Source organism: Salmo salar, chromosome ssa07, assembly GCF_905237065.1.
Source record: "Salmo salar chromosome ssa07, Ssal_v3.1, whole genome shotgun sequence".
NCBI classification, from domain to species: domain Eukaryota; kingdom Metazoa; phylum Chordata; class Actinopteri; order Salmoniformes; family Salmonidae; genus Salmo; species Salmo salar.
Window position 1 is genome coordinate 30051079 of NC_059448.1, and position 15768 is coordinate 30066846.

The 15768-nt window shown below is 41.7% G+C and overlaps 1 protein-coding gene across 5 annotated transcripts in view; it reads right to left on the bottom strand.

Annotated features, from left to right (window-relative positions):
* Window positions 1-15768, bottom strand: part of si:dkey-172j4.3 (diacylglycerol kinase eta) — a 141356-nt gene that overhangs the window by 13805 nt on the left and 111783 nt on the right. For all 5 annotated transcript variants that reach the window (XM_045721857.1, XM_045721858.1, XM_045721856.1 and 2 more), the window contains 6 exons: window positions 15432-15566; window positions 15006-15169; window positions 3550-3664; window positions 3103-3192; window positions 2576-2695; window positions 496-604 (listed from right to left, as the gene is read on the bottom strand). In XM_045721857.1, the coding sequence (XP_045577813.1) occupies window positions 496-604; window positions 2576-2695; window positions 3103-3192; window positions 3550-3664; window positions 15006-15169; window positions 15432-15566 (733 nt within the window). The remainder of the gene's footprint in view (window positions 1-495; window positions 605-2575; window positions 2696-3102; window positions 3193-3549; window positions 3665-15005; window positions 15170-15431; window positions 15567-15768) is intronic.

The following is a 15768-nucleotide window of genomic DNA, read 5'->3' on the forward strand; positions in this document are numbered from 1 at the left end:
AGTTAATGGAATGGTATCAAACACATGGAATCAATGTGCTTGATACAGTCCAATCTATTCCGTTCCAGCTTTTACTATGAGCACGTCCTTCGATTTAAAGTGCCACCAGCCACCATTGACAAGGACATTGAATCCACGAGCATGCATAGGTGAACTCAAAGAGAAACAGAATAGAACAAGAGAAAATAAACATACAGAAGCTACAATATACATCTACACAGCATTTAGAGCAGGCCAAAGGGTATTCAACTCTGGAGCCTGATTGTCCCCAGCAGGCTGTGAAGTAGGGGACTCGCCAAGACTCTTACCTGACCGTTGCACCAGGCCACAATGTACTAAGCTGTGGCTGTGGTTGTATGGAGGTTAGGCCTCAAAGCAGGGGTTCGCCTGGATTCTTACCCGACAGAGAGATGTTGGACCAGGCCACAATATACTAGTGTGGCTGTGGTTGTATGGAGGTTAGGTCTTAAAGCAGGGACTCGCCTGGATCCTTACCCGACAGAGAGCTGTTGGACATCTGCTTGTGGAGCTTCTCTCTCTCCTTCCTCACCTTGGGCATCATCTTTAGCTTCATACTACTCTTACCACTCACTCTCACAGAGTCCTGGAAAGAGGGAGGGAGTAACCGAAAAGGGAAGAATAGAGGGAGGAAGAGAAATAATGGTGTGATTGAATAAAAATGACTTCTGCTGATCTATTTACAAATCAGACCTGGGTTCAAATACTGTGGCAAGTATTTCAATTACTTTTCAATAGATTTCAAAACAAGTATTTAGATAACCTTAATTTGAAAAAACAAACAAATAGTTGAATATTGGAATGTATTTGAAAATACCATTTGGAAAGTATTGGCATGTATTTACAATTACTTCAAATGCATTTCGTTGAAAGTATATGAGATGGTATTATCAAAAAAATATTTGAATGTATTTGAATATAGTTGTGAATGTACATAGTAGTTTTATTTAAAATATAGGTCTTATTTCACTGTTTCATCACAATATGCGGCCCATACTTTATACTTTGGTGTCTCATGAAAGAGATGCTATGTTACATTTCAAAAACATCAGGGTTTCAAAAAGCTCCTTGGACATTGAACTGCGATCTGGTCTGAAGATACGCCCTCCAATGCTGAAAAGCTGCTCCACAGCTGCGAAGGATGCTGTGACGTGTAGGTACTCAGCAGCAACTCCGCTCAGTATTGGGTATGTGTGTCTTCCAGAATTTCAGAGGATCAGTGTTGCGCCGGTAAACTTTGTGGCAAGATCATTGATGTCTGCAGTAAGTGCAGCCTTCTAAGTGGCATTGCACCATGCCAGTTTAAATTGTGAATCCAAAACTGATGCAATCTGGTATGGTGTCTTATGCTCATAAACAGTCAGGCGCTTGTCAACTTCTTGCAGGTTTTTGACAAGCTTTCCATTCTACCTGGTAGAGCAAGTGAGGAGCTGTTTACTCAGTCCTCTAATACATGGAATGATGTAGCTGGCTGTGACAATGTCAGATCCTTGCACTCTATCTGTGGCAACCTCAAAGGGGGTTTGGATGTCCACAACATCAGCGAGGACATACTTCTCGTACATAGATAACTTGGTGACAGGCAGTGTCAAGCTTTTCTTCATCAGCACTGAGAACTGAGCGAATAATTTCCGTTGAGAGTTCTACCTTGTGGCTGGTTGCAGACGATTCTCCCCTTCAAGGAGATCCTGTGCAAATATTGACTTGCTGTAGTGGGAGACAATGTTGGAGGCTTTGGAAATGGCTTTGTTGTGGTTATCTGAAGATTTATAGCCATCTTTCACGGTGAGTTGTAGTGTGTGAGAAAAGCATCTTTCATGCTGTGGAAAGTGAACTTCATCAAGGTCAGTGGAACTTACAGACCTTCCTCCACTTCATCACCAGTATCCTCTTCTTCAGAGGATGTGTCGTCTTCAAAATTAGAAAAGGCAACAACCATGTTATTGGCGTTATCGTTGACCACGGTGTTGACTTTGGTTGAGATCTTGTAGTGATCCAAGATTTCCAAAGACTGTATGTGCTGGCAATGCATTCTCCAGTATGGCGGCCTTTGAACCGTTTACATGCCAGCATAACACTGTGAAGAGTCCAATTCTGTAGGAAGTGCCCTGCCTTTTAGAACATTTTATTTGACGGTATTTGAAAAGGATTTCAAATAGTATTCAGTGAAGGATTTGAAATTGGCAGACTATTTCGTTTTTACAAATAACTATTAAAAAACAAATAAAAATAGAAAGAATACACAGAAAAAAACATCTTAAATAACAAATACTCAAATACACATGTATTTCAACCCAGGTCAGGTACAAATTGAGCAGACAACTTTACCAAAGACACACAAACACACCCCCAACCTTTACACCAGGGTTTCCCAAACTCGGTCCTCTTGAACCCAAGGGGTGCACGTTTTGGTTTTTGCCCCAAAACTACATAGCTGATTCAACGGATCAAAGTTTGATGATTAGTTGATTATTTGAATAGGGCAAAAACCAAAACGTGCACACCTTGGGGTCCCAAGGACCAAGTTTGGGAAACCCTGCCTTACACACACACTCACATCCACTTCCTCTGAGCAGTGCATGGCAGGGCAGATCCAGTGTATGTCATCTAGCTTGTGGAGCTCAGCACTCAGAGAGTTGAGAGTAGAGAGAAGGTCCTCTTCCTGGGGAGAGTCCAGCTAAAACAGAGCGGGAGGGGGGGACAGAGAGGAGAGAGGGAGGGGAAGAGACCAGTAAAATATACATACATTATCTATTAGGAAACCTTTTTCACACTACTGAGCCAAACCAAACAGAACCGAGCTAATTAGCCTAATCTGCACTGGGTTGGTCTGTTCACGAATTCACCATGTTTGCACTGACAGACAATGTGAAAATAAAATGCCTGATCCAGCACAGTAAGGTTTGGGTTTAGCCTGGGTCCTGGGAACTGTTCTGCTATCATTCCACTCCTTCCCACACCTTGTCATGAAAAACAATATGGCAATGACAAGGAGTACAATGAATGGAATGTTAGCAAAACAGGTTCTGGATTTCAGACTAGTTTGGGGTTGGCTAAAGTGCAGTGGTAGAGTTTATAGTATACCAGTAGTTTTCCCTCCAGCAGCATCCTGGTCTCCAGCTGAAGGACTTTACTGCTGTTCACAATCTCCACTGCTGTACTGCGACTCAGACACTGAAGAGATAAAACATACACAAACTATTGTATCGGTACTACAGCATTTCAATTACTGTAGGTTAGGGTTAGGAGTTAATCGTAACCCATGGTAGTGTAGTTTTGTGGAACCTCAAAGTGTTTCCCCACAGTGGCTGCTGGGTAGTGTAGTTTAGGGAGTGCTGCTGGGTAGTGTAGTTGTGTCTTCCCCAGAGTGGTTTCTTGGTAGTGTAGTTTTATGTCCCCACAGACGGCTGCAGGGGAATGTTGTTTGTGTTCCCAAAGGTGGCTTCTGGGTAGTGTAGTTCATTGCATTCAGAGAGGCTGCTGGGCAGTGTAGTTTAGTGTAGTGACTGCTGGGTAGTGTAGTTGTCTTACCTCAGGGCTGGATGGTTTGGAGGGGAACGCTTCAGTGAGGACCATGGCACTAGCATTGACAGCATGGGCTAACTCCTGTTCTACCAGTTTATGGGTCTTAGCTGCCTCTCTTATCCTACAGGAAGTAAACATAACATTGTTTTATATATCAAAATAAAAAATAAATATAACCGAAAAAAGACTTGAATTGTAAGAGCTCTATTTTCCCCAACATATTTACATTTTAGAAACATGTATGTAAGAATTTGGGTAGCACTTTATAATAACTCTACATAATAAAGCATTTATAATGTATTTATAAATAGTTTATTCATCATTTACTAATAATTTTTGTAAAGCAACCTAGTTATTCACACATTTATACACAACTTTAAAAGTATTTAATAATGATTCATAAGATAATTAATCAGATATTTAATGTAGGTCCTTATAAACCATTTACTAATCATTAGTTAAGTATTTTTGCGTGGCCTCATCTAAAGTGTGATCTATTTATACATTATAAATACTTTGTAAATGTTTTGAGTGACCCTTGTAATTTCTCACAAAAAAATGACATTCCAGCAGTACCTGATGCTCCTTAAGCATTAAACAATAAGCACACAATACAGAGGATGCTTAAGAAAATATATGAAACATTTTACTTGAAAACAGTCACACTATTGTAATAGTGTTATGTGTAACTTCAGACACACTCCAATCTGAGTGAAATAATGTTTTTTGTCCGAAAATACGAACAAACAATTTTTGGCAGTGACTTTTCTACCAAAATCAAAGTGTGGATTGCAATTACTCCATAGAGCAGTGTAATCTCGGTTAAACCAGAACAAAAATATTGTGTAATTGGGTCAGATGCTTGATTAAGTTCTGAGTCCATAAGTATTCCGCTTTGTCTCCACCTTCGCAAAAGGAAACTCTCAGCCAAACACCACCACATATTAATTTCACCACACGCGCAAAGCAGTCAAAGTTTAAGTCGCGCCTTTGCCCAGTCCTGGTTCCTCCTTTAAAAGTTGCGTAATACTGCAGCACACTTTGCGGGCTGCTGCAGAATTCTATGTCACATTATTTAATTGTCAGCCATTTTTACCATTAATGCTAGTTCGTGCTAGTTTCACAACCAGAGGGAATCTTTGAGAAGCATTTGATAGTCTTCAATATTGGAATTACTAGATCATTTAAAACCTTTTTTGTAAGAACATATGGGATTGATTTTAAGAAATTTTGCTTAATTAATTTGATTCATATTATAGTGTTTCTATTCCAAGAAAAACCAAAACGATGTTACGATTTTCCGTTACGATGGAATGGAAAATATGTCACTGTACAATGTGACGGTCGGGAGTAGGCTACAGTACTAAGAGCATAAGAGGATTGAATGATTATAAATTAATATCTAAGGAGCATTTTTTGTTAGGGCAAATCTGACCTGTGAGAATATCTAAGGAGCTTTTATATAATTCTAAATGAATTAATAATAATAATAACCACTTTGTTTAAAAAAAGAGTTTTCCTTTAACCTAGAGTGAGCGAGAAAAATGCCATTCTTGAACATGGGGTGAGACATTCTCACTAATGTGTAAATAAAGCCAGTTTGTTATTTAGAACTATTTATTTCTGTTTTTAGAGGGAGAGAAACCAAAAGCTGCCTCAATGTGTCTCCCGGTCGCGGCCGACACGTGTATCGAACCAGCATCTGTAGCAACGCAGTTTGCCCTGAGATGCAGTGTCTTAGACCGCTGCACCACTGTTAGGAAAATATGACGTTGTGCAACGTGACGGTCAGGAGTAGGCTACAGTACTAAGAGCATAACATTTCCACACCCTAATTGTAGTGTAACCAATACCCAAACGGAGATTCAGTGAAAATAAGAATCTCATTGATTTATCAAGACCAGTCCCCATGCTTGTCTCAGAGCGGCGCGAAACGATGCTGAAATAGTTATTGCTTCAAATCCTATTGCTTCTAACTTCAATATGCTTATTAAATAAATAAGACCTACTGTACACCACTTTTAACAGCACATCACTCAACACTAGTGAGACTCATTTTGGATTGGAGGATTCCAAATTAATATTTAATGAGCATTTTTCATTAGGGAAAATCTGATCTGTGAGAATATCTAAGGGGCTATTATATAATTCTAAATTAATTAATAATAATAATAATAATTGTTTTGTTTAAAAACTAACAATATTTTGGAGATTATTTTGTTTCCCTTTAACCAAGAGTGAGTGATAAAAAGGCCATTCTTGAACATGGGGTGAGATATTCTCCCTAATTTGTAAATAAAGCCAGGCTGTTTTTAGAGGGAGAGAAACCAAAAGCCGCCTCATGGGTCTCCCAAACCAGCATCTGAATACAGCATTTGAATACATTATTTTGCTGCACTATACCATTATGTTTAAAGAGTTACTACATTTAAAAACCCAGTAAAGGTGCCGCCAAACAAAGCAATGGGTGAAAATAGTCTGCGGTTAACAAACTGAAGCACTGAAAGCATTTAACTTCTTAGATGTTAAGTCCCCTACAGTGCCTTGGAAAAGTATTCATCCCCCTTGGCGTTTTTCCTATTTTGTTGGATTTCAGCCGGTAATTTAAATTTTATGTAATGGACATACACAAAATAGTATAAATTGGTGAAGTGAAATGAAAAAAAATTACTTGTTTCAAAAGAATTATACAAAAACAAAAACGGAAAAGTGGTGCGTGCATATGAAGCCCCTAAATAAGATCTGGTGCAACCAATTACCTTCAGAAGTCACATAATTAGTCCACCTGTGTGCAATCTATGTGCCACATGATCTCAGTATATATACACACATGTTCTGAAAGGCCCCAGAGTCTGCAACACCACTAAACAAGGGGCACCACCAAGCAAGCAGCACCGAGAAGACTAAGGAGCTCTCCAAACAGGTCAGGGACAAAGTTGTGGAGAAGTACAGATCAGGGTTGGGTTTTAAAAAATATCAGAAACTTTGAACATCCCACGGAGCACCATTAAATCCATTATACAAAAATTGAAAGAATATGGCACCACAACAAACCTGCCAAGAGAGGGCCGCCCACAAAAACACACGGACCAGACAAGGAGGGCATTAATCAGAGAGGCAGCAAAGAGACCAAAGATAACCCTGAAGGAGCTGCAAAGCTCCACAGTCCATAGGACCACTTTAAGTCATACACTCCACAGAGCTGGGCTTTACGGAAGAGTGGCCAGAAAAAAAGCCATTGCTTAAAGAAGAAAATAAGCAAACACATTGTGTTCGCTAAAAAGCATGTGGGAGACTCCCCAAACATATTGAAGAAGGTACTCTGGTCAGATGAGACAAATATTGAGCTTTTTGGCCATCAAGAAAAATGCCATGTCTTTCACAAACCCAACACCTCTCATCACCCTGAGAACACCATCCCCACAGTGAAGCATGGTGGTGGCAGCATCATGGTGTGGGATGTTTTTCATCGGCAGGGACTGGGAAACTGGAAGGAATTAAAGGAATGAGGATGACGCTAAATAGATGGAAATTCTTGAGGGAAACCTGTTTCAGTCTTCAAGAGATTTGAGATTGTGACGGAGCTTCACCTTCCAGCAGGACAATGACCCTAAGCATACTGCTAAAGCAACACTCGAGTGGTTTAAGGGGAAACATTTAAATGTCTTGGAATGGCCTAGTCAAAGCCCAGACCTCAATACAATTGAGAATCTGTGGTATGACTTAAAGATTGCTGTACACCAGCGGAACCTATCCAACTTGAAGTAGCTGAAGCAGTTTTGTCTTGAAGAATGGGTAAAACTCCCAGTGGCTAGATGTGCCAAGCTTATAGAGACATTCCCCAAAAGACTCACAGCTGTAATTGCTGCAAAAGGTGGCCCTACAAAGCATTGACTTCGGAGGGTGAATAGTTATGCAGGCTCAAGTTTTCTGTTTTTTTGTGTGTTATTTCTTGCTTGTTCCACCATAAAAAATATTTTGCACCTTCAAAGTGGTAGGCATGTTGTGTAAATCAAATGATACAACCCCCCAATAATCCATTTTAATTCCAGGTTGTAAGGCAATAAAATAGGAAAAATGCCAAGGGGGTGAATACTTTGCTAGCCACTGTAAATGGGGGGACTTTGAGTGGTTCTGGACCAGTTCCGACTGACATTTTGGTGTACAAAGTGCTCTGTGAACATTGTTGGGTCCTGTGCCTTACAGTGCCAGAAAGCCCCATCTGTCTGCTCTCCACTACCACTCTCTCAGCGAAGCAGACTTGAAGTGTCAGGTTTCAGACCCTAGTGGCATGTCACATTTTCTGGCCTATGCAGACAAAGAATAGATTTGCTCTTCCTCTGAGCGAACGGACCCCAGTCTTGGAGACGGCATATGAGCATATGAAAGGGGACAATCTAGCGAATCCAACAGTTGTGGTTTCATCTCACTGTGATATTCTCAGCCGGATTTAGAGCTCTCACCATGAAAAAATACTAAATAATTTCATAGAATTTAAACAAGACCACTTTCACTTGGTCACAGATGGACGAAATCACTCCGTGCTTAAAGCTGAAGTTGTAACGAGTCTGCACACATTTGAATTGTGCCTCTTCGCCGCTCAGTAGACGTTTATGATAAACTTCTCTGTTATAAGTTATATGAAATGGTGCCAATATTGTACTGTCACTAAGTACTGTGTGGTCGTAATTATTTTACAGTCATAACAAAGGTGAAATATTATAGTAAGTTCTTCATAATTTGATTGTTACTATATACACTAGTGAACAAACTGGACTTGCTCTGTTCGAGAATATCCTATCAACGGGACCTGAAGAACTGTATGTTTCTTGGAGTCGTGGCATATCAACGACATGGATAATATACATCTTGCTGGTTTTTGCATGCATCGTCAAGACTGGACGGCAGCCTCGGGTAAGATGAAGGGAGGAGGGGAGTGTCGCTTTGTTAAAAACAGCTGGTGTGCGATCTATAATGTTAAGCAAGTTTTTGCTTGCTTGAGTTAGAATACCTCATGATAAGCTATATACCATACTATTTACCAAGAGAGTTTTAATCTATATTTCCCTTGCTGTCTATTTACTGCCACAAAAAGATGCTGGTATAAGACTGCACTCAGCGAGATGTATAGGGCCATAAGCAAACAGGAAAATGCACATCCCGAGGCAGTGTTTCCCATGGCCGGTGATTTTAATGCAGGGAAACTGAAATCTCTTTTACCTCATTTTTACCAGCCCGACACCTGTGCAACTTTAGGCTACAAAACTCTGGATAACCTTTACTCCACACACAGAAATGCATACAAGTCTCTCGCTCCCCCTCTCTTTGGTAAATCTGACCATAACTTAAGCCAGCACCTCCTTTGGCCGCCTTTCCTTCCAGTTCTCTGCTGCCAATGACTGAAACGAATTGCAAAAATCGCTGAAGTTGGAGACTTATATCCCCCTCACTAACTTTAAGCATCAGCTATCTGAGCAGCTTACCGATCGCTGCAGCTGTACACAGCCCATCTGTAAATAGCCCATCCAATCTACCGACCTCATCCCTATATTGTTTTTATTAACTTTTTGCTCTTTTGCACACCAGTATTTCTACTTGCACATCATCATCTGCACATCTATCACTCCAGTGTTAATTTGCTAAATTGTATTTACTTCACTACTATGGCTTATTTATTTCCTTACCTCATCACGCCATTTGCACACACTGTATATAGACTTTTTCTATTGTGTTATTGACTGTACTTTTGTTTATTCCATGTGTAACTCTGTGTTGTTGTTTGTGTCGCACTGCTTTGCTTTATCTTGGCCAGGTCGCAGTTGTAAATGGGAACTTGTTCTCAACTGGCCTACCTGGTTAAATAAGGTGAAATAAAAATAAAATAAAAAATCCTCCTGAATCCTGCTTACAAGCTAAAACTCAAACAGGAAGTACCAGTGACAAGCTCAATACAGGACTGTTTCGCTACCACAGACTGGATTATGTTCCGGGATTCATCCGATAACATTGAGGAGTTTACCACATTAGTCACTGGTGTCATTAATAAGTGCATCAACATCGTTGTCCCCACAGCGACCGTACGTACATATCCCAACCAGAAGCCATGGATTATAGGCAACATCCGCACTGAGCAAAATGCTAGGAGCGGGACACTAATCCGGACGCTTATAAGAAATCCTGCTACGACATCTGATGAGCCATCAAAAAGGCAAAGCATCAATACAGGACTAAGATCGAATCCTACTATGCCGGCTCTGATGCTTGTTGGATGTGGCAGGGCTTGCAAACTATTACAGAGGGAAACCCAGCTGCCAGTGACGACAGCCTACCAGACAAGCAGCGCGCCATAGTTCCTGAATGACAAGGAAACCTGTCTAAATGACTATCGCCCCATAGCACTCACATCTGTAGCCATGAAATGCTTTGAAAGGCTGGTCATGGTGCACATCAACACCATCATCCCTGACACCCTGGACCCACTCCAATTCGCATACCGCCCCAACAGATCCACAGATGACGCAATCTCTATTGCACTACACACTGCCCTCTCCCACCTGGACAAGAGGAACACCTATGTGAGAACGCTGTTCATTGACTACAGCTAAGCGTTCAACACCATAGTGCTCTCCAAGCTCAGGACCCCGGGACTGAACACTGTATCCTGGACTTCAAGATTGGCCGCCCCCGGGTGGAGAGGGTAGGCAACAACACATCTGCCACTGACCCTCAACACGGGGGCCCCTAATTGGTGTTTGTTAAGTCCTCACCTGTACTCCCTGTTCACCCACAACGGCGTGGCCACGCATGACTCCAACACCATCATTAAGTTTGCTAATGACACGACGGTGGTAGTAGGCATAATCAACGACAACGATAAGACAGCCTATAGGGAGGAGGTCAGTGACCTGACAGTGTGGTGCCATGACAACAACCTCTCCCTCAATGTCAGCAAGACAAAGGAGCGGACTACAGAAAATGGAGGGCCGAGCTTGCCCCATCCACATCGCACATAAGCTGCTGCTACTGTTTATTATCTATCCTGTTGTCTAGTCACTTTACCCCTACCTATATGTATATATCTAACTCGATTACCGCGTACCCCCTGCACATCGATATGGTACTGGTACCCTGTGTATATAGCCAATTTAACCATGGAAAGGTGACTGGGATTATGGCCGAATACAAACAGTGTAGTTATTCCATCCGCCAGGCAATCAAACAAGCGAAATGTCAGTATATAGACAAAGTGGAGTAGCAATTCAAAGGCTCAGACACAAGACGTATGTGGCAGGGTCTACAGACAATCACGGACTACAAAGAGAAAACCAGCTACGTCACGGACACCGACATCTTGCTCACAGACAAACTACACACCTTCTTTTCCTGCTTTGAGGATAATACAGTGCTACTGACGGAGCCCGCTACCAAGGACTGTGGGCTCTCCTTCTCCGTGGCCGATGTGAGTAAGACATTTAAACGTGTTAACCCCCGCAAAGGCTGCCGGCCCAGACAGCATCCCTAGCCGCGTCCTCAGAGCATGTATAGACCAGCTGGCTGGTGTGTTTACAGACATATTCAATCTCTCCCTTTCCCAATCTGCTTCAAGATGGCCACAATTGTTCCTGTACCCAAGAAGGCAAAGATAAGTGAACTAAATGGCTATTGCCCCATAGCACTCACTTTTGTCATCATGAAGTGCTTTGAGAGGCTAGTCAAGGATTATATCACCTCCACCCTACCTGTCACCCTAGACCCACTTCAGTTTGCTTACCGACCCAATAGGTCCACAGACGATGCAATCGCCATAACACTGCATGCTGCCCTATCCCATCTGGACAAGAGGAATACCTATGTAAGAATGCTGTTCATTGACTATAGCTCAGCATTCAACACCATAGTACCCTCCAAGCTCATCATTAAGCTAGAGGCCCTGGGTCTCAACCCCGCCCTGTGCAATTGGGTCCTGGACTTCCTGATAGGCCTCCCCCAGGTGGTGAAGGTAGGAAACAACATCTCCACTTCACTGATCCTCAAAAATGGGGCGCCACAAGGGTGCATGCTCAGCCCCCTCCTGTACTCCCTGTTCACCCATGACTGCGTGGCCATGCACGCCTCCAACTCAATCATCAAGTTTGCAGACGACACAACAGTAGTAGGCTTGATTACCATCAACGACCAGACAGTCTACAGGGAGGAGGTGAGGTCACTCGGAGGGTGGTGTCATCAAAACAACCTCTCACTCAACCTCAACAAACCAAAGAGATTATCGTGGACTTCAGGAAACAGCAGAGGGAGCACCCCCCTATCCACATCAATGGGACAGCAGTGGAGAAGGTGGAAAGTTTTAAGTTCCTCGGCGTACACATCACAGACAAACTGAAATGGAGTGTGGTGAAGAAGGCGCAACAGCACTTCTTTAACCTCAGGAGGCTGAAGAAATGTGGCTTGTCACCTAAAACCCTCACAAACTTTTAAAGATGCACAATTGAGAGCATCCTGTCAGGCTGCATCACAGCCTGGTATGGCAACTGCACTGCCCACAACCGCAAGGCTCTCCAGAGGGTGGTGCGGTCTGCACAACGCATCACCGGGGGCAAACTACCTGCCCTCCAGGACACCTACAGCAACCGATGTCACAGAAAGGCCAAAAAGATCATCAAGGACAAAAACCACCTGAGCCACTTCCTGATCACCCCGCTACCATCCAGAAGGTCAGTTTAATGTGCATCAAAGCTGCGACCGAGAGACTGAAAAACAGCTTCTATCTCAAGGCCATCAAACTGTTAACCTCTTACATCTAGACGTTCCGCTAGCGGAACACCTGCTCCAATATCCAATGATAGGCGTGGCGCGAATTACAAATTCCTCAAAAATACAAAAAACTTCAATTTTTCAAACATATGACTATTTAACAGCATTTTAAAGACAAGACTCTCCTTTATCTAACCACACTGTCCGATTTCAAAAAGGCTTTACAGCGAAAGCAAAACATTAGATTATGTCAGCAGAGTACCCAGCCAGAAATAATCAGACACCCATTTTTCAAGCTAGCATATAATGTCACAAAAAACAAAACCACAGCTAAATGCAGCACTAACCTTTGATGATCTTCATCATATGACACACCTAGGACATTATGTTATACAATACATGCATGTTTTGTTCAATCAAGTTCATATTTATATCAAAAAACAGCTTTTTACATTAGCATGTGACGTTCAGAACTAGCATTCACCCGCAAACCTCCGGTGAATTTACTAAATTACTCACGATAAACGTTCACAAAAAACATAACAATTATTTTAAGAATTATAGATACAGAACTCCTTTGTGCAATCGAGGTGTCCGATTTTAAAATAGCTTTTCGGTGAAAGCACATTTTTGCAATATTCTGAGTAGATAGCCCAGCCATCACGGCTAGCTATTTAGACACCCACCAAGTTTAGCCCTGACCAAACTCCGATTTACTATTACAAAAGTTTGATTACCTTTGGTGTTCTTCGTCAGAATGCACTCCCAGGACTGCTACTTCAATAACAAATGTTGGTTTGGTTAAAAATAATCCATTGTTATATCCAAATAGCGGCGTTTTGTTCGTCCGTTCAAGACACTATCCGAAGTGTAAATAAGGGTCACGAGCATGGCGCATTTCGTGACAAAAGATTTCTGAATATTCCATTACCGTACTTCGAAGCATGTCAACCGCTGTTTAAAATCATTTTTTATGCCATTTTTCTCGTAAAAAAAGCGATAATATTACGACCGGGAATCTGTGTTTAGGTAAACAGACGAAAGAAAATAAAGCATGGGGTCGACTCGGGCACGAGCCTGAGTCTCACAGTACTGTGACCAGCCACTACCCAAATGCGCTACTTTTTTTCAGCCAGAGCCTGCAAAGCCACGATTCAGCTTTTTGCCGCCTTCTGAGAGCCCATGGGAGCCGTAGGAAGTGTCACGTAACAGCAGAGATCCCCTGTAATGGATAGAGATAATCAAGAAGGGCAAGAAATTGTCAGACAGGGCACTTCCTGCATGGAATCTTCTCAGGTTTTGGCCTGCCAAATGAGTTCTGTTATACTCACAGACACCATTCAAACAGTTTTAGAAACTCTGGAGTGTTTTCTATCCAAAGATAATAATTATATGCATATTCTAGTTTCTGGGCAGGAGTAATAATCAGATTAAATCGGGTACGTTTTTTATCCGGCCGTGAAAATACTGCCTCCTAGCCATAACAGGTTAAACAGCTATCACTAACACAGAGAGGCTGCTGCCTACATACAGACTTGAAATCATTGGCCACTTTAATAAATTAATCACTAGTCACTTTAATAATGCCACTTTAATAATGTTTACATATCTTGCATTACTCATGTCATATGTATATACTGTATTTTATACCATCTATTGCATCTTGTCTATGCCGCTCGGTCATTGCTCATCCATATATTTATATGTATATATTCTTATTCCATTCCTTTACTTAGATTTGTGTGTATTAGGTAGTTGTTGTGGAATTGTTAGATTACATGTTAGATACAGCTGCACTGTCGAAACTAGAAGCACAAGCATTTCGCTACACTCGCAATAACATCTGCTAACCATGTGTATGTGACCAATTTTTTGTTTCTTATTGTGTATTTATTCCTTGTGTTATTATTTTTCTATTATTCTATCTGCCTTGTTGGGAAGTAAGCATTTCATTGTTTGTCTGTAAAATGTCTAACTGCAAATAAATACATGTGACATTTCTACCTCAATGACATATCAGTAGTAAGGAAGGAATTAAAATCCTCTAGAGAAAAACTGTCCTGTCCGGCCAGCTGTTGTGTGTAGGCTATATCTCCCTGTTTTATGATTAGTTTACGTTCGCAAGGTTGACAACATTAGCAAAACATTCACATTGAAACTCTTCCTCAAGTCCACAACAGTTTTTGTGAATAAAATGTTCATTATATTTCCTTTAACATCCTTGTATGCTTATTATTTTACCATTGATATGTTCTCGGCTATTCTGAGACCTTGAAGATAGACTCAGCAAAATGACGTTGCTACAAGCAGCACTGCAGATATTGCCGTGTGTGAGATGCAAGACTTTGCTCCTCACACAGAATATCTGCGTATGTGCATGGGTTTGCTTCACTCTGTTAGAGCGTGGTAGGTACAGGACCAAAACAACGGGGAAGTTTAGCCTTGCGCTTTAACGATCTTAGTTATTGCGGAAATGTACCCACTATGCTGTTTACTTTGTCCGCCTATGTCATATCGCTGAGTCTACCTTTAAAATGACGCTCCAGAACTTTTGTATAATTTCAGCCAAATGATGAAGTACATGGAGTTATTATAAAGTGCTACCAGAATTTGTTCTTAATTTACATGCCTGGTTAGGTAAAGGTTCAGTAAATTCAAATGTATATTTCATATTTCTCAATGAATTTTTCATAAAATATTTCATTGAATACCTAGTGATGAGTGTGTCTGCCACCATCCCTAGCTGCTGTACTTGAGCACATTCCTCCTCTGTGAGGTATTCCATAGACTGCTGAGAGTTGAGGCGGGGCCTGGAGGAACGGTAGGTGTCAATCTTCCTCTTATCCTCCCATGATGTTAGAGTCCTCTCAAAGTTCTGGAACATAGCAATAGAATGTAGGAATAGAATGAACAAAATGGACATGATGGATGCGTAGATGTTTATTAGATACATCTGTTGCCCTAATGCAGTGTTCCTCAATCCTGCTGTGCAGGCTTTTGTTCCAGCCCAGCACTCACACACTTAATTCGACAAACCAAACAATTATTTGATCAATTTAATTAGATGTGTCAGAGCTGGCCTGGAACAAAAGTTTGCCTATCCATACACACTCGCACCCTCCCAAACACAAACGTACCCTGTCTCTGGTGAGCATCTGAGCTCTGTTCTTGTGTGTGATCTTGACTATCCCTGGAGGTTGGATCCATGCTTCTCCATCCACCTGTACTGGTACACCCTCCTCCCCTAGGATAGTTATCTTCACCTGACGACACTGGAGAGGAGGGAGGAGAGTGAGCGGGAAGGAGGAGGGGAGATGGGGAGAGAGGGATGTGGGAGAGAGAGAGAGAGGGATTCAGTATGTGTATGTGAGTGTGGTCAGTTAAATATAATTTCTACTGTCTTTAGAACTTTAAAATGTGACTGTGATGCATGTATTGAAGGTTTGTGTGTTAGTGTGTGTGATGTTACCTGTG